The 19,967-nt window shown below is 39.9% G+C and overlaps 1 protein-coding gene across 1 annotated transcript; it reads left to right on the top strand.

The window, feature by feature from the left end:
• Positions 1 to 43: 43 nt before the first annotated feature.
• On the top strand, positions 44 to 19,395 carry si:ch211-1i11.3 (mitogen-activated protein kinase kinase kinase 5). The gene is made up of 28 exons (XM_044358033.1): positions 44 to 826; positions 930 to 1,069; positions 1,890 to 2,077; positions 2,266 to 2,434; positions 3,033 to 3,139; positions 3,347 to 3,517; positions 3,736 to 3,848; positions 4,354 to 4,513; positions 4,706 to 4,856; positions 5,049 to 5,153; positions 5,384 to 5,433; positions 6,013 to 6,108; positions 7,745 to 7,829; positions 11,731 to 11,864; positions 12,278 to 12,405; positions 13,086 to 13,222; positions 13,333 to 13,438; positions 13,589 to 13,746; positions 13,914 to 14,112; positions 14,426 to 14,594; positions 14,964 to 15,129; positions 15,900 to 16,085; positions 16,254 to 16,359; positions 16,660 to 16,903; positions 17,146 to 17,258; positions 18,089 to 18,186; positions 18,289 to 18,365; positions 18,801 to 19,395. Exons 1-28 carry the CDS (start codon positions 298 to 300, stop codon positions 18,895 to 18,897), a joined length of 4,182 nt encoding a protein of 1,393 aa, XP_044213968.1. The 5' UTR covers positions 44 to 297; the 3' UTR covers positions 18,898 to 19,395.
• Positions 19,396 to 19,967: the final 572 nt, after the last annotated feature.

Genomic DNA, 19,967 nt, shown 5'->3' with positions numbered 1-19,967 from the left:
TTGAAACCACTTTTGAGCTCTGGAAAACATTCTGCTCAATTACAAGTTAGCAGACATTAAGAAGAATTGGTGTACTGAAAGAATTTATTACACATAACGTATGCACAATTAGTTTATTTGTATTCATTTATTTATCAGGCTCATAATTCTACACGAGGGACCAGGAAGAGAATAAAAGAAGTTCCTTTTATGAGTGAGACGCTCAGACGTCATCCTCACTTGGTTCCCTGTTACCGCCACATCAGTTTTCTTCAGAAACTTAAGCTAGTTGAATAATAGTTTTTCACAGCAGAGGTCATGCGAGAGTCGAGACAGTCTTTTAAAATGTCAGCGAGTGGAGCAGAGGGCGGGTCCAGAGGAAAGGAGTACCGGGAATGTCAGCGGAACGGAGGCGGCGACGCTCCACGCAACCAGCTGTTGCATTTATATGGAAGTATTCCCGACGAAGGACATGCGTTGAGTTGCTATTGCGGAATAACAAGGCAGAAAATGTACACGACAGAGCGCAGGCGGATGAGCCTGCACGAGCCGAGGAGGAAAGATCCAGTTTGGGTCTCAGCTGGAAGTTTGTGGCAGGACCCTTTGACGATGGAATTGAGCGCCAGCGGCTCGGGTAAACAGATCGTCTCTCCACGGAGTCGGACCAGAGCAGTATCTGTGGCATACATTGTTAATGAGGACGCATCAGTGCCGCAGACGGAGGAGAACTTGTCACTGAAATGTCTGAAGGAAGCTTGCGCGGACGCACACGCCGTGTTCAAAACCATCCCGTTTGAGAGAATATCCCTGGGGACCACAGATATCCTGGATAGTTTCTACAATGCAGGCAAGTGCAGGCATGCTGAGCGGAGGCCAATGGATGACACATCCACACGCAGTACTCTGCCAATTACGCAAACTGACCAGCCTTTTTTAAATTTCCCCCACAGATGTAGCAGTGGTTGAGATGAGTGACACTTTCTGCCAGCCTTCCCTTTTCTATCACCTTGGAGTGAGAGAAAGTTTCAGTATGAACAATAACACAATTCTCTACTGTTACAAGCAAGATAGTGATCTACAGGCTGTCAAGGTAACTTACATAAAAGCCTTGGCAATCCCTTGTTTATTATTGAAAATCAATGATTGATAATGATAAATCAATGATTAAACAAGGGCTGCACTTAGCCCAGTTGGAGCTCTCCCAAAAAGCCAGGAGCACTGTGTAGTTTTTAATTATTGTAGTAATTGCTGATTTGTTTCTGAATATGTATCTCTCAACTGCAATGAAAGGGGCCTTAAGGAGAGTCCTACATTAATAGCTAATCTTGGGGCCTGTTCTGGTATTGGGGCCAAAATCTTGTCATATCAAAATGTAAGACTTTTATTATTTAATCTGGCCAGAGTGTCTATCATAGGAGTACTGGTTGTTTTCTGGGGCTCTAGCAAAATATCAATATGTCATGTGTATTCTACTGTGTACACTGTGCTGAATGGGAGTTGGAGGAAATGGGGATACAGGGGGTGCACTGTCCCAGGCCCACTTACTGTAGCAGGTTAATATGGCCATGCCTGCAACCAAAAAATATTTTAATTTTGATTTTTTTTCTACTGACTAATTTCTTGACTGACAGATTAATGGTTTGTTATGGGAAAATGTAAAAAAAAATGCCCATTGCAATTTCCTGGAACCCAAATCCAAAAATATTCAATTTACAATTATATATATTTTTTTAAAAATAAGAAAAGCAGCAAACCTTCACAGTTGAGAAGTTGAAGTATCTATTAATCTGAGAGTGTGCCTGAAATAGAAAACGAAGTATTTAAAACAAAAACACCTCAGCCACATTGACACCACACAGATACCCTGCTGTGACTTTGTCTCTGTATGATACATGCATTGTCTTCTTCAGGAGCAGTGCGGAAGTTACACATTCATCCCTTACGTAGTGTCACCTCAGGGAAAAGTGTTCGCCTGCGATGCCACAATGATGACTGGTATCAAAGACTTGATCCAGCCCAGTTTCCAGCTGGAGCCCCTGCTTACCCCGCTGGTGGAGAGGCTGGTGCATCTGCTCAACAATGTACATGTTCAGTCCAGGTCAGGCACGAACCGGAGGGCTCTGCTCATCATCACACGCTTTTCCAAAACATTGCCATCTCAGATTACACATGCATTTGCGCATGCTGTAACTTACTGCTTCCTCAGTGTTTAACCTCTCTCAGTTGATTCTCTGAATATCGTAAAAGTGTGGAACGTTACGACCCTTCTGCTCTTTACACTGACAGTGAGTACTTCCGGGAGTCGATCAGGCATGAGATTCGTATGGCACGGGAGCGGTTCAGTGGTCAAGCCCTGAGTAAGGAGTTGAGCCGCATCCAGAAACGCCTAGACAGCGTAGAGCTGCTCACCCCTGATATAGTCATGAACCTGCTGTTGTCCTACAGGGACATTCAGGTGTGTTTATGTGTGTGTTTTTTGCATCTATTTGCTTGTGAGTGCATAATAGGTGTACGGCTGCAACTATTGATTATTTACTTTATCAATTAATCGTAGACTATTTTTCACTCAACCAATCAATTGTTTAAAATGTTTGAAAATGAGGACAAAAATGCCCATTGCAAGCTCACTGTACCTGAGGAGTCATTCTATAACTGTCTATAACCTGATTAACAATAAATAGGTCCAGTTTTTAGTAATATGAGATGGAAAAAATGCAAATACACATATTGGGAAATCTGGAAACTAGAAACTTATAACATGTAATTATTGACAATTAAAACATCTTTAGATCAACTAATTGATTAATCAACTAAAACTTTCAGCACTTAATAGGTGCCTATTTTGGCTGAAACATGAAAAAGCCTGTGTTTTGTTATTAAAGCATTACTGAGCAAAAGCAGGCACGTGTGGGAGCCTGCAAGAGTCACGATGAACCAAAAGCCAGGATCAGATTGTATGTCAGGTGTCCCATATGGGTATTGCTAGTTTAAAAAAGTCATCAGATTTTAGTATGGTAAATAATATATTGTAATTCTGCACCCTCTTTTCTCAGGACTACGATGGCATAATCAAACTGGTGGAGACTCTAAACAACCTGCCGATGTGTCTGGTGGCAGGACATCAGAATATCAAGTTTCACTACATATTTGCTCTAAACAGGTACTCAGATGGATCCTATTGCATTCATATTTTGTTTTATAAGTAAACATAATTAAACAATGGTAATCTATTCTTTTCTGGTTTCAGCTTAATGTTTTTAATGCTATTCTCAGCCTGAAGCCTGAATTTGCTTTGTATGTATACAAGATATAAAGGGCTTTGTTAAAGAAGCATAATTGTTGATATTATCAAATCCTCCCATCTTAGGAGGAATCACCCAGGAGATCGTGCTAAGGCTTTGGATGTGATTCTGCCCATCGTGGAGTCAGGGGGCAAGGTGGCGTCAGATGTCTACTGCCTCTGTGGACGCATCTACAAAGACATGTTCATAAGCTCTGGGTTCACTGACCACAGCAGCAGAGACCAAGCCTGCTATTGGTACATCCAGTTTGTGCACCTTTATGCACCAAATGTGGCATTTGTTTGTTTTTTGCACTTGGACTACAGTTTGTCACTACAGACCCTGTTTTATAGTTACCTTTTTTCTGATTGTTGTTTGAAGTTCATTTTATGCAATTTTTCTGAAGCACTTTATTCACTCTATCTGTATGTGTTCTAGTATTTTCCACCAAAAATGTCTTTATATGAATTTTCAGGTATGGAAAAGCTTTTGAGACAGAGCCAACTCTTCACTCGGGCATCAACAATGTTGTCCTTCTGATGGCAGCCGGCCATGAATTTGATACATCCATTGAGTTACGAAAAATAGGTGCGTTATGCTTTCTCTGTCTAACAGGATGTTGATAAAAACCTGTTTTGATAATCTAGAGATAATACAATATAATACGTCGGCAGACTCATCATGTCAATACTCACACATCACAATCTTATCTTGTAGGGGTGTAAACCTCCTTTAGTAAGCTTTGTCATGATGCAACCTGCAAAAATTTGTTAGGCCACAATTTTACATTGTACATACAATACATTGTACATACAATTGTGGTGATATTGCAGATATGCTACAGATATGATGCAATATCTAGTAAATTTTACATTTTTATTATAATTAACCATAAACTCCATCATAAAAGGGAATGCTAAGCATTTTGTAGGTGGCTGAGATAAGATGAGATGCATTTCACAATACACATGATATATACTTTTAATTGATTCAGTTACATTATAGTCTTTACAATTGACTTATCAAGAAATGTTACTTCCCTATTGGCTAACTTAATGTCTGTATTGCACATATTTTGTTCATTGCAATCTAGGTGTGACCCTAAGCTCCCTGCTTGGTAGGAAGGGCAGCTTGGAGAAGATGAAGGACTACTGGGATGTAGGCTTCTACCTGGGAGCTAACATCCTCGCTAACGAACACAGGAAAGTCATAGAGGCCTCTGAGAAACTCTACAGGCTCAAGGCCCCGATCTGGTGAGGCTTAAGCATCACATCTTGATTAGTCATAAATACACAGATACACAAGGTGTTTAATCATTATCTGGATTCAGATGATTCAAAAAATCCAAAACACCATTTGGATTAGAAACCGGATCTCTTTATCTCACCAGAATCTTCCTATATTAATTTAATGTGGATTAATGAGTTCAGTGTGTTTTATTTCAGGTATGTGGCATCCATTATGGAGACATACATCCTGTACCGTCAATTTTCCAAACCACCTGAAGTGAGATCCCCTAAACAGGACACTATGGACTTGTGGATGGAGCTGCTTTTGCAGGCCTGTAAACCCACCGTCTCCACAGACCGCTGCCCAGTAAGAGACCACAATTACCTTAACAGTAACTAAATAACTTGAATCTTGTTTGTATGTTTTTTTTTTTCATTTCCCATTAGAAATGAACAAAAGTTTCTTGAATTTACTGTGTTCTTTCTGACTAGAGTTTGCATTATTACTAAAGCAGCTATATTGATAATAGAATTTGAAGTTTGAATTCCTGTTTTTCAGGTGCTCGTCCTGGAGCCCAGCAAAGTCCTTCAGCCAGCTATAGTGTGTGTGAGTGAGGAGGATGAAAGTCGCACTGTCCAGTTGAAACACGTCACACCCTTAAAGGTATGTAGACACAATCTGATTCCCCCACCCCCGCACCCACTCCCTAATCTGAATACAGCTGTCATAAACACAGAATGCTGAATAGATTGCATGATAAAAGAAAGAAACAATTTTTCTTGCACTTGTTTGATCGTCACTGTGTGTGAAAAAAATGACCTTATCCCTCGGGGCTGTTTTGCTTTCTGTCTCTTGAATGTGTATGCACCATAATTTTCTCTTTGAATCAACAGAAAGGCTTACACCAGTGGACTTTCCCAGCCTCTGCAATTCGAGGAGTGAGGTATAGTGAAGTACAGCATGTGCTAACATCTTTCAAATATCTGCTGTCAGTTCTGGGTGTGTTCAAGCCTTCACAGCCAGAGGACCCAAAACATAAGGGTTGTCTGGGAAACCTTGGCTGTCAGTCAGATTTTTTGTTCTGTCAATATGGCTGTTAATTCTTTGTTGCTTGTAGGGTTTTTATTGGTTCCACTCTGGCTATTGATCATTGTTACTGTGTACTTTAGCCTGCTGATTTGCCACATGGGTAATTTTCTGTAGTGATTTTAAGGGAAGATGAGAAACACCTTTTTTCACTGGAGCAGGGCCTTGCTCTTCATTAGCATTTACTGAATGAAGCAGTTTACTTCCTGGTGTTTATCCAAAGCTGATACTGAAATGCAAACATTAGCTGTTGTTTCCCTAGAACAGAAAAGGGGTTGACAGATATAGACTGTGTTTTAGTCTGAGGAGAATTCTTTTGCATAGGTTTTTTTTGACACTTTGCAATGCACTTTCTAAACAAATAAATTAGGGATCATTTTAGGGACTATTTGAAAAATGTAAAATCTTTATTTTTTCTTTTACTTTACCTCTAAAGTGCTTCAAAGATTGATGAGCGGAGCTGCTTCCTGTATGTCCACTACAACTCAGATGACTTCCAGCTGTGCTTTCCCTCTGAGCTTCATTGTCATGGGTGAGTGACTACTAGGTTGGCACTGAGACACTGTGGGGTTTTGTGAGAAAGGTAGCGCACATGATCTGCTCACAGACTATCTGCCGGATTGATTCATAAATCGATGGGCTGAGACTCCTGCATTACAGGATGCAGGCAGATAATCAGAAGCTAGACAAGCTATCTTTGCAGGCTAATCTCGAAGTGGAGTCAGTGCAGTGAAATTAGTGAGAAATAATTACAACATATGAGTCATATTTCCTTTATTTCTAGAAAGCTCACTTTCACGTAAAAAGAGCCAGTTGACCCAAATCACCAAAAAAAAAAAAAATCCTTCCAACATCTGCTGCCACCCTAATATAATAGAAGTTAAAGGTAGAGTCAGTGAGTCTGGAGAAAGATTGTTGATATTTGAACTAAACACCCAAATAAATACACCTCTCCCTTCATGGTCATTCAGCATTAGTCGTTGCATTACCAAAGGCAACGGCTACAAGAGAAATATGACGAAATCAAGAGAGATGCGTCAGAGTCAGAGTCACTTCTGTTTCTCTCACACATTATCACGTGTCTAATGTGAACACAATATTCCATCCACGCTCTCCGCCTCTCTGCGGTCTCCCCATTTCTCACTCGACCTGCATTCAGCGTCTCTGTCCACAGAAGCATCTGCAGCTCCTGCAGAGCTGAGAGGACAGCGACCAGACAAACTGCCTTCAACAGGCTGACTGACAGCAGAACTTTACTGAACCAAAACAGTTTGCATGTCGGGAAGAAATCAACAGTGTTTGTATTTATTGATTCATTGATATGGTTAATATGTTCACATATGTGCACATATACAGCGGGATATTTGTGTGATTTAAACAGCTGCCTGCTCAGATTACGCTTCACTTAACTAGACAGAAACAGATCTGGAATGTAAAAAAACGCAGCGGGGTCTCTGTGAGACTGTCTGGGATTTAGTGTGGATTGATACATTTTAATAAAATCCAAGCGTATCTGTTCCGTGAGAAAATACTTATGTGAATTGGCCACAACCTCTCTCTCACCAGCCCTCCACCATGTCCTCACACAGACAGCTGCTCTGATGACTCTTGATGGCTGGAATAGTTTTGTGTGGCTTACTCAGTCGCTTTCTTCGTTTCCCATTTATGTAGCCAGTGCTGTGTATGAACCCGAGATTTTTTTTTCAGCGCACATACAAAATGGACAACTAGCGGACTGTGAGTTGCTGAATTTGCTGAATTTGACAAAAAGCGTATTGAACAATCTTTCTCCAGAATCACTCACTCACCTTTAAGTCAGTTTTCTTTGTGATGCTCATATCAACGACTGTAGACAAATTTTACTGGAACTATATCCTACCAAAGAATTAGAAATAAATCTGAAACTATATGCATGACTACATACCGCCAAGGGTTAGTAGGATAATATTGTAAATGTTGTCTCTTGAAATTTGGGTTAACTGGCTCAATTTAAGTCAACTCAGTTGTTTACATACTGGACATTGGCCTTTTACGGGTAAATTATTTGGATCAAAGTCTACAAGCATGTTATCTGTGTTGTTGTTACTTTTACTGGTATTAATTCAGCCTTTATTTAACCAGCATATTCTCATCTACATTCATATCTTTGCACACTGCTCTCTCACCAGTTTCTGTGAGCTGGTGAACTCTCTGCTTCAGCAGGCTGAAGCTCCTGCTCAGGACCTAGACCATCTAACCGAGGGAATACTAGAGGTGAGTTACACCCCTTCACCCCTCTGACACAGAGTGTGCTCTATTTTAGTCTCACTTGCCTCAACAAGTAGAAAAACAAACTCAAATGGTGGGGTCAAAATTCCCAAGAAGAACTATTCCTATAGCATGGTTATATATTTTCCACATAATGTTACAATCCAATCCATCAATCCATCCATACAGTATATCATTTTGTCGTCAAATTCACATTCAGATAAGCTTTATTGGCATGACAGATCAGAAATCTATATTGCCAAAGCAGTACAGAAAATTATTAACATTGGCAGATGATTAGCAATAAATATACAATAATATTCAAATATCAACAATCATATCAAATACAGTATAATTGAAGACATTTTCTTACAGACGCAATCACTCAGAAACGTTTAAAACAGAGCTTGTCTGTCTTAGACTGTGACAACATTTAACATATTTTGCAGCTATTACTGCACACTCACTTTTCTCCCCACATAGATAGGGCAGTTTCTGAGGATCGGGGAGATGGATAAACTCAGGATATACAGTACTGTGCAAAAGTTTTTGGCGCTTTAGATGTTAAGATTCTTATCCATAATGCAATACCATCAGGGAGGCATCTGATCGGTCCCAAACTTATTCTGCAGCATGACAATGTCCCCAAATATACAGCCAGAGTCATAAAGAACTATTTTTAGCGACAACAAGAAAAACGAGTCCTGCAACAGATAGCTTGGCACTGATCTGATCCGATCTCATCTCAATATAATGGAGTCAGTCTTGGATTACATCAAGAGACAGAAGCAGGTGAGATGCCTAAATCCTCAGAAGAACTGTGGCAACTTCTCCAAGATGCAGGAACAACTGACCTGCCGAGTACCTGAAAAACTGTGTGCAGTTGTACCGAGGAGAACTGCTGCTTATTTCATTGAGGTTTCTGCTGTTTACTCAACTTTGTAAGAAGTTAATTGATAAATTAAAACAATTTATATCAATATTTTTGTAAGCATTCTCACTTTACTTCTAGAGCCTAAGACTTTTGCACAGTACTGTGTATTATTTATTTTTATAAAAACCTCTCTCAAATCCTTATATTTCTCGCAGTATCATAGGAAGTGAGATACAGTCTCAACTTCTCTTTTATGACAAAGTGAACACAGTCTGGCCTCCCCGAGTAGCCTGTTCTGCTTGTGACGGCCTCTTTTCTATGGCCAAGCTGTGTCCACTCAGTCTGTACATTGTCAGTGTTTTCCTATGTTTTCTATCAGTCACGGTGGTCAGGTACTCTGCCACCATGTACTCTCTGTTTAGAGTCAAATAGAATTCTAATATACTTGGTGATTCGGTGGTTTTGTTCCAATAGTCGATATCATTTTCTTTTTGTTTTGATATGGTTGGGCCAGACTGTTTGGTGTGTGTGGGCAGAGCTTCAGGGAACTCTTATCTTAATTCAGTTCTTGGCATTGAAGGGCTTTGTACTGATAGGAGTGAGGGCTGCTACATTGGAGGTGTTTATAAAATTTGATGGTTTGCTTTTGAATTTTTTATTATTGAAGGGTACCGGCCAAGTTCTGCCCTGCATGTATTATTGGCTGTGTGTCTGTGAACTCTAAGTATGTTTACACACAGTTCTACATGCAGGGCTTCCAGCAGATGTTTTCCCTATTTTGGGAGGTCTTGGCTGGTTAATGGAGCCCACATTTCACTACCATATAATGTTATTGGGTCTATTACCGAATTTAGAATTTTAGCCAGGTCCTAATTAGAACGTCAATCAGAATTTTTCTTTTGATGGAGTCAAAAGCACTTCTTGCCTTTTCTTTCAGTTCACAGCCATGCCAAAATGTCCAGTGGAATTGATATTCAAGCCTAAATATGTATAATGTTTTGTATGCTCAGTCTCTATATTTCCTAATGTGAATTTATTTTTCAGAGAATTGGATCATTTTTTAAAAGGTCAATATTTTGGTCTTTTTCATATTTACAGTTAGTGCCCATGTTTGACTGAACTTGTGGAGGATGTCCAGGCTCTGCTGTAAGCCCTCTCTGGAGGGAGACAGGAGAATCAGGTCATGAGCAAACATTTGCCGAGTCATACCAGGGGATGTATATTTTTGCAGCTGTTATGCAAATGTATTTATATATATAGGATGAAAAAGGATTGGGCTCAAATTGCAGCCCTGTTTCACCCCATGGTACTGTTTGAAATAATTGGTTCTTTTGTTTCCAATTTTCATTGCACATTTATTATTCAAATACATTGATTTAATTAAATCATAAGTTTTACCCCCTGTGCCACTTTCTAATGATCGATAAAAGAGTCCTTCATGCCAAATACAGTCAAAGGGCTTTTTGTAATCTACAAAACGGTGAGGGTAAAGATATGGTCAGATGTGTGATGGTTAGGCATTGAGGAATTTAGCTATACAGGAGTTGATGATGCTGCAGACCACCTCGCTCATACAGCTGGTGACACATATCCCTCTGTAATTCTGAGGGTCAAATTTGTCACCACTTTTAAATGTAGGTGAAATAAGGCCATTACTCCAACTTTCAGGAAAATATCCCACACTCAATTTTTTCCGGGCTGTATTTCAGCATTTCATTTAGTATTACATCAGGCCCACATGCTTTTTTGCTTTTGAGGGTCTTCAATTTCATTTTCAAATCATTCATAGTTCTCAGGAAATCTAGGGAGTTTTGGTTGTCTTTCATTATCAATTCCATATTCTGTAGTTTTTCAAGTATTTGTTTGGTTTCTAAGTCAGTTCCTGGTGATGTTGGCCCAAATAAGGTCTGAAAATGTTCGGTCCATATGTGTCCATCCTGGAAGACCAGCTCCTCAGGCTCACACTGACAGACAGAGATCCACTGGTCCCAGAAAGAGTTAGATTCTATACTCTTTTGTGTGTGTGATATTGTTGTACTTGAGGAAGAGCGTGATTTGGTTGTGGTCTGATAAAGGGGTTTGATGTGAATACATCAAAAGAGAAGCGGTCTATGTGATCGTATAATCTACACTGCTGTTGCCACAAGTTGAACAATAAGTGAACCTTCCCAAAGAGTCCCCTCTGACTTCAGGTTGTGCACCAGTTCGGGCATTAAAATCACCACAGATTATTGTATTTTTGTGCCCCTGGTGATGGCATATCTCTGACTCAAGCCAGGGAAATATGTCATCACAGAAGATCTCTTTTTATTTTCATCCAAATTTTTTTCATTTCGAATTTGAGAATTTATACTGATTTGTGTAAATTTGACTTGTACCATATAATGAGTCCTCCTGAGTCTATCTCTGCCTTGACTAACGGTAGATAATTTCTGGGAATAACAATAACCTCTCTGTAGTTTGGAGGGCAGTTGGTGGGTACATCAGCTCTACACCATGTTTTTAATAGGATTATGATGTCATTACTATTTATACTACTTAAGAAATCAGAGGTTTTACTCTGAGGAGTAAAGACCTTGAACCTTGGACCTCAACAGTTTATTTTAAATGAACTCATTGAAATTCTCAACAGAAGATGAAATAAAATAAAACTAACACATGAACAATTTTTACACAGGTGACCTTGAGAACCTAATATTTTCTTATCAGATTGGGTTTTGCTTCATTTGAAAGATGCTGAGATGTGTTGGGTTGCAGGCTAAGGAGCTGGTCTGGCCAGAACAGTAGTGTAGGTCATCTGCTGTTGACAGGAGGGGCTCTGTGGATGTGGGGTCCAGGAGGCTGTGAGTGGGTACGGTGAGGTGGAGCTCTCTGTTTTCACTTCAGTAGTCTGTGAATGAAACATCTGTTCTCTCACTCTGATGTGTCTCTTCCGCTACTTGCTGTTACTTGTGAAATTCCTCACAATTCCTCAGACACTTGTACTTTCAGTCTTCCCACACTCATTCATGCCATCTTCTTCTCATGCTGCAGTACATCTATGAGACCAATGAGAATGGCGACAAGGTGATTCTGGGTAAAGGGACATACGGCGTGGTGTACGCTGGGAGGGACCTGAGCAACCAAGTACGCATCGCCATCAAGGAGATCCCTGAGAAAGACAGCACGTATGGGAAACAAACACTCACACTGGTTTTCATTCAGAGTCTTCTTTCACGGGAATACACTAAGCCACAGTGTTTCTCACATGGATGTTCTCACCATAATAACCATAATGGGAAACAATTTGGCAGAGATTACACTCACTGGCATGCGCTGGATTCCCAGTGCTCTTTAGAAATCTTGGGGGAGTTTGGGGGAGTGTTTAGACTTTTCATTCCTTGCTTATCACTCTATAAAGAGCTTAAACTTGTGCTGCAGTGTTATGTGAGAATAATGAATCTCATCGAAGAAAATGTGTAGTTTTTATTTGTGTGTGTGTGTCACTGTTTTAAAATAATCAACTTTCATATTAGATATTGTGTACATGACCTTGAAACATTCAGAAAACCTCATATTGTTGTTTCTTTGTGTCTTCCAGGTATTCCCAGCCCCTCCACGAGGAGATAGCTTTGCACAAGAGGCTGAAGCACAGGAATATCGTCCAGTACCTGGGCTCTCTCAGTCAGGAAGGTTTCATCAAGATCTTCATGGAAGAAGTACCAGGAGGTATTGATCCCTAAGATTTAAACAATCTCTTTCAGTTCTCCTTTATTTTTTATGCATCAACATCTGCTTATGCAATTATTGATGCCTTTTCTCTTGTATTTGGCACATAGATGTGGGCTAATACTGTACATTTTATGAAATCTACAAACTAATAATTATATACAGGCATATTAATATTAGGTCACCAGATAAAATAATGGTCTTTGAAACTTTCACTGGAATGATTAACAGACTGGGGTGTTGGGGTTCTGCAAAGACTTAGTGGTTCCTTGGAAGTGTCAACTTAAGGAAGCCCTGCCCCTGCTTTCAAGTCTGTATTTCCCCAGTTACAGTGTGGCTTTAATACAACATGATGCCTTTATTAGGCTGTCAAGGAAGTCCATGTCTGTCTTCACAACCATCTCTGTTCAGAATTGTATGTGCATGTGTGATTGTGTAATGTACTGGAAGTCAGTTTTAAGGAAGTGGGTGTTTCCAAAGACATCCTGCTGATTGGAGGAAAAATCTCTTCAGACAATGACATAATAAAGCATGTCGAGAAATAGCTGGGTTTATATTGCCAGATGTAGCTGAGAAATGCCTGGGAAATAACCTTGTTTTCCAACTAAACCAGAGAATTGTGTAATCCTTTAATGAAACACTAATAGTAGGAATGATGTTTCGTTCATTTCTGCCTGCAGGAAGTTTGTCATCTCTCCTGCGCTCCAAATGGGGTCCTCTGAAAGACAATGAGGCCACTATCATCTTTTACACAAAACAGATCCTTGAGGGGCTCAAATACCTTCATGACAACCAGATAGTTCACCGAGACATAAAGGTGAGCAGAGTAACCATGGCAAATGTTTTCTACTATAATTTCATCCTAGCTTTATGGGATGGGAGTGTTTGTGACACATCTTTATATGGATAAATATATCTTTGCTGCAGGGTGACAATGTCCTGATCAACACTTATAGTGGAGTATTAAAGATCTCTGACTTTGGAACCTCCAAACGGTTAGCAGGGATCAACCCCTGCACTGAGACATTTGCTGGTAAGATGCTGCATATTTGAAAACACATATAACCTCGATTGTGATTCCTATTTATAGATTTAACTGCATCATAAGGATGTACTATATTTTTATCTGTGAACTGATCACAGCAGTTGCATTTTAGTCACTATTATGATGGTTTTCCAATAGGAACTCTCCAGTACATGGCCCCAGAGATTATAGACCAGGGGCCTCGGGGTTATGGGAAGCCGGCTGATATCTGGTCCCTTGGGTGCACTATTATAGAAATGGCAACAGGCAAAACACCCTTCCATGAGCTGGGAAGTCCTCAGGCAGCTATGTTCAAGGTAAAGATGGGAAATTAGTAGCTGGAGTTGATGTAGATTTTAATACATGCATATATCGCTATTTTCACAATTCTCTTAAAGGGATAGTCCTGAATGAAACGATTTGTTTCACACAATACTATGAGATAGTCAAACTTTATTGGTAACCTTTAAACGATCTCTCCAAGGTGGGCATGTTCAAGATCCACCCCAAGGTTCCCGAGTGCATGTCAGGCGAGGCGAAGGGCTTCATCATGAACTGTTTCGTGCCGAACCCAGACGACAGAGCCACAGCCACAGAGCTGCTGGTGGACACGTTCCTCAGGTCATCTCCCAGAAAGAGGGCCAAGGCTCTGCAGGAATCAGAAGCTATCGACCTTTCTGCTAGTGAGGCTTCAGTGCACTTCAAATTCCCATAACTACTCCTATTTCTAATATGATTTATCAGTTTTAATCAGTGCATGTATCTAAATTGCTTTCCATATCCGTTACAAAATGTAGTCATCTTTCTCTTTTGAATCATCACATTTCTTTTTATCACATTTCTATTTCTTCCTTATCTAATTTCTTGTAAACATACTCACTAACTATTGTTTTTGCACATATGTAGTATTAGTTTTATTATGAAATCTGGTTTCTCTTATAGATTTTTTTAATGCTAACATACAGTATCTAACTGTAATCTCGCCGGGTTTTGCAGCTAACTATCAACGCAGCTTGTCTGTACCAATCTCTGTCCTTGTGGAGGACACTGATTCATACTCGGATTCAATTGACCTGTCCTGTTCCCTGGACCTAAGGAGGCCCCAGTCCACCCTCATAGCAGATGACATCTCAGAAAGCCCACCTAGCACCAGCAGCTTCCTGCCGTGAGTTAGATTATTGCTCAACAAAAGATTATAGCCTTACAATCTTTGCATCGCCTGTGGTTCTACAGGATCTTACATCAGTGGCAAACCGCATTGAAGTTGCAGTCATATAGGCCGGGGAGTCTACATCCTGTGTAGGGCATGAAAAGGGTTTAGTGACACTGTATTAAATGCCATAGTCTACAGTTAAAAAGGTATTACTTATGAAATTACCTGTAAATCACATATACATTATTGAACTGTGGCTTTTCACAGCTCCATGTTGTCATTTCTTTTTCCTGTAATTTTCATCTCTGTAGATACATAACTTTTTTATCTTAATCTGCTGATCTAGTGTGATTGATCCCTTTATTGCCCCCTGCTCTCCAGACTACCTGAGGACTCTCTATCAGAAATGAGCAGTCCAGCCTCCACAGAGGAGAATATTGGTCTTTTCATGCTGAGGAAGGACAGTGAGAGGAGAGCCACCCTGCATCGAGTGCTCACTGACTACATCAGTCATGTTGTCTCTAATATACAGGAATCTGTGCCTCAGGTGGGTAAAAAAAAAAAAAATCCAACAAGTCAGTCAGTCAGTATTGGGAAAGTCTTAGCTCATACAATAGGTAAAGTCGTGATGTGTGAAGGACAGTTTATGAGCCCAATATTTCTGGATCCCCTTCTAGTTTGAAATTTCAAGACTTGTGCGAACGTGTTGTCGCACTGTTTGTGCTGTCAAAAGATAAGAGATCAAAGAGATTAAAGATCAAGATTACATGAACAGCAGCCATATGGCCTAACTAACTGTCAGTTTGCTGTGAGTGCAGACAAAAAGTTTTAAAAAACGCCTGTGAATGTGGTTCTTTTTCTGTCTGCGTTTTTTTTAAATTTTAGAGGCAACAACTCTATTTTCCTAAACCTAAAATACCATACTCATTGGAGGAAACATTAGAAAACATTGTTTTTGTGCATTTATTTCTGTGTGTTATGTGCAATATTTAATTCATAATCAAATTCATGAATATAAACTGATATCACTGCAATACTACATGACTTCAAAGGCCTAATATAAAGGAACTAAAGAATGTGAACATGCAGTATATTAATGATATTGGTGATTGGAAAAAATCATTTCCAAATAATCATATTCCATCATACATAGAAATCCTTTATCAGTCAATAACTGCCAAATAAACTGGAAAAACAACCCTCTACTGTATTACTGTCCAAATGAACAGCACTATTGAGAGATTAAAAGAAAGTCTTTAAGTACCTCTAGAACTTACTGTATCCTCATTTTTTAAAATCTTTATTTTCTCTCAAAAGCATGGCGTGGGACCATCACTCACTGCAGACCACATTACCAAACTCATTAGCTGCCTGCGAGACAACATCCGCTCCCCTGACAGGAAGCAGCTGACCAGTAGCCTGCTGGACCTTCGAGCGGCGCTGCTTGCTACTGCAGTTCCTCTGAGTAGCCTGCAGGCGGTGCTGTTCAGCTTCCAAGATGCGGTAGGTTTACTTTGGACTCAATACATAGTTTTCCTGGTAATTATACTGCCATCAGCTTTAGGCTTGGCTAAGAGTTTTGAGAGATTTTTGGGTGGAATATCACCTCAAAAGTGTTCTCGGGAATCTCTCTCCTTTAGTTCATGTTAAACTGTCTGTCTTTATTTGTAGGTGAAAAAGGTGTTGAGGCAACAGCAGGTGAAACCTCATTGGATGTTTGCTCTAGACAATCTGCTGAGGCAGGCAGTACAAGATGCCATCACAGTGCTTCTCCCAGGTAGAGCTGGCATACATTTTTCTGTATAAGTTCAATAGTTTGGCTTAAATTGTTTTTAGAAAAAGGTTGACATTAAAGTGTGTCTGTGTAAGAAACATTGTCATCCAGCTCTCGTTTTATATTTTCTCTACTTGTATTCACTGCCCATATTGTCATTCATATATGTGATTGCTTGATTGTTTACATTTTGATATACAATTTCCATTATTCATCTCGTTTCAAGTTTTTTTTCTAGTTGTTTATTTATTCCTTGTGTGCCTCCTCCCTTCTTCTCTCCCCAACCCCTTCTCTGTCTCTCAGAACTGAAACTCCAGCTGCAGTCCTCATTTGAGATTGAGGACAGCATTCCCGAGGAGTCTGCTGACCCAGACACTCCTGTAATTATTGTCCCCGACCAGCTGATGGAGCTAGCAGACACACAGCATCCAGGGTTCATGAATGAGATCCTGGCCACAGCCAGCCCTAGCCCCCCCACAGATTTAGTCCACAACACCAACTGTCCACTCAGTGAGAAACTGAAAGACCTTCGACTAGAAACCAGAAGGTAGCATTTGGTTGTCTGTTATGTTTTGCTACACCTCTTCTTAATGACTGTCAAGAAAGAATCCCATTTTCTGGTATTTTCTTCCTTTGATGTATGTAGTTTTCAATTGAAATTTACAATTTTTACTGTGAAAATATAATTAATCCTAACACTGGATTCTCAATTTGGCAGCACACAGTGATTGATAAGAATTTTGAGTTGCACTGCTTTCTGCTGAATGATGATGGCTGTTTATGTTCCAGACTGCTGAGTCAGCTGAGCGAGAAGGAGAGAGAGTACCAGGAGCTACTGAGGAAATCTGTCCAGAGGAAACAGGAACAAATTGATGCACTGAGAAACACAGCAGACACTGAAGGTAAAGTTAGATAGCACTATAACTATGGTGCTAGTACAAAGTGAGTTGGATAGTGGGTCTAAACATGCTTTTATTTGTTTTTGGAGCACAAGTTGTGCTGATTCATTCAGATCATTATCATTAGATCATCTTAGATAGATATTAGATATTCTTTTCAAATAGCTTTGCTTTAGTTTGTCAAAATCTACCTTTCCAGTACTCTAAGCATGTTAAAACAAACATTCAGGATTATTTGCATATTGTATTTGATCTGGATCAGGTGTCATTATCAAGCCTCTAAATCCAGGTATAGTAAGTCTTTTTGTGATATGATTCTCTCCTGCTCGTAATATTTGGTAAAGCAAAAATGGCACATTAAAATGGAAGATATACATACAAGTTGATAAATCATATTTTATATTTATCTAAAGATGTTTTTCATTTGAGGAGCAAAACATTATCTAAGACTTTGTAAGATGTCAGCCCATAGTCCTTTGATTAACCACACAAGTTGCAGCATGACCAGTATAACATCAAGCGACCAAACCCTCTTTAGTTTATCAATACAATCAGTGACTCTCATACAGTTTCTTAACACTTGTACCAGTCAAGCCCTACCACACCTCAGCTGTAGGCCCTGGATTTCTGCCTGACTGGTTTCTGTCAAAGGCGTAGACCATTGGATCATCGGCTAATGTGCTCAAACTTGACTTTTCAGTTTGGATAATGATTATTCTGTCAGGCTGCGGAAACTGGACGAGTTTGTTTTTGTTGTATGTAACATCAACACCATGAGATACTGTATACCTGTAATGTGCACCATTTGGCTGTGTGATCTCTGTACAACATAGATGGTGGGCTGGATTCACAGAAAAGCTCTAATCCAGATGTGAAGGTTATGGTGCACTGGCTCGAGGCTATCCCTGTAGACCAAGATACAATCAATAAGGTAAAATTAACTATAGCTTGACCTTATTTTTCACTCCTGAGGATGGTTAATGTTACTCATTCACTTTCTATTAATCCACACCTGTGTGATCCTGTTTTCTAGTTGCTCTGTCATGACTTCACCTTGGACTGCCTCCTCTACATAGCCTGCAGGGATGACTTGATGTACTGTGGATTAAGGTGAACTGCCTCCACACATCACTCTCACACAATCTGTCCATGTAGAAACATAGGAAGGGATAACCCTCAGAGGTGGTTGTGGGAAAAAAAGATGCAGTGCATCCACTGTGCCTTGCTAGTTTAAAAGAAGAGTTCGACATTTTTGGAAATATGCTTATTCATGTACCTGCTTAGAGTTAGATGAGAAAATTCATACCACTCTCATGTCTGTATAGTAAGTATGTAGCTCGAGCCAGCGGCCATTTAGCTTAGCATAAAGACTGGAAACAGGGGGAAACAGCAAGCCTGGCTCTTTCCAAAGGTAACAAAATCTGCCTATTTCCTAATAGCACCTCTATTTCTCCAAATGTCGAACTATTCCGTTACATTACACCGAAAAGCCCCTGTGGTGTTTGTGATAACTGTATTTAAATCTGTCCGTTATTGCTGTTTCAGAGGAGGTATGCTGTGTCGAATCTGGGCAGCTATCACAGCTCACAGGAAGACCCAGTTCAGCAAGCACACTGAGGACAGCGAGGACACTCTTCTTTAATGGCTGCTGATGTTGTACATCAAAGGACAGATTTATTGACAGGCTGGTCCTGTATCATCTGGAGGATGAGCGGTAGTGGTGAACATAACTGACTTTGCAGGGGACTGATGTAAAGCAGGATAGATAGCTACTTTCTTGAACTGTGAATGTATTTTTTTTTAAAAAGATACTGACCATTTCTTCCAGTTTTTGAGCGCGTAAAGTAGAATGCAATAATTTTCACTTTGAGGCTAGGTCTTGTCAGCATTCTTTTTTTTTACATCTTCTCAGGGCTTTGGCAAGTGGGACTATAATTATTGCCTAGTTGAATATTGATTTGTCTGCAAACAAGAAAGTTAAATGGTGTCTTCTGATGATGCTGTTTTGAGCAGGACCTAATTTATTCAGAGTATACCTTATTTAAGATGAATGTCACTGCATTCTAGGGAGGAAAATGTGGATTATTTGTACTGTATATATTGTTCTTATTCAAATAATAAACAAACATTGAATCCCTCACACTGGTTTGTTATCTGCATACAGCTATTTGTAACCGGCAGAGAGGACTGTTTTGAGGGTGTGACGTAGGCTGGAAGAAGTGATGAAGTGGTGAACAGTCTTAAAATTCCACATGTGTTTCCTCATCTGTTTTCACAATGTTGACATCTCCTTAGAAACAGCATCATGGGCTTTGTGTGTATGTGTCTACTGTATGTGTGTGTGTTTTAGTGTTAAGCTACTCTTTTGAATAAGTCTACTGTTGCAAGGACTTGTTTCTGAGAAGCAATTTTACCTGGTTCTCACATCTTCAAGGTGGAAGTTGAGTTTTAATATTTGGGTTTTAGGTTTAAACCTAGAAGTTGGTTTTGAGTAAGTCTGGATCAGAAACTTAGGGAATAAATGTAATAGTTGTAAACTCAACACAAGTGTAAGAAGACATTTGTGTACATGTATCTGATGATATTTTTCCACCGTGTCATGACTGTTTGGTAATCTCAGTGCTCATGTGTGAGATCAGAGGATGTTAGTTATTTTGATAAGCTGCACAGATCTGTGTTAAATGCAATACTACCGTCAGCTTCAGTGCTTGG

Source organism: Thunnus albacares, chromosome 8 (assembly GCF_914725855.1).
Source record: "Thunnus albacares chromosome 8, fThuAlb1.1, whole genome shotgun sequence".
NCBI lineage: Eukaryota > Metazoa > Chordata > Actinopteri > Scombriformes > Scombridae > Thunnus > Thunnus albacares.
This window is presented reverse-complemented; position numbering and strand designations above follow the sequence as displayed.

What these genes read in the sequence shown, in the direction of transcription:
- si:ch211-1i11.3 (XM_044358033.1), top strand. Translation starts at nt 298, where the DNA reads ATGCGAGAGTCGAGACAGTCTTTTAAAATGTCAGCGAGTGGAGCAGAG. An exon ending in GGATAGTTTCTACAATGCAG is followed by an intron (nt 827 to 929) that starts GCAAGTGCAGGC and finishes TTTCCCCCACAG; the next exon opens with ATGTAGCAGTGGTTGAGATG. An exon ending in CATCACAGTGCTTCTCCCAG is followed by an intron (nt 16,360 to 16,659) that starts GTAGAGCTGGCA and finishes TCTGTCTCTCAG; the next exon opens with AACTGAAACTCCAGCTGCAG.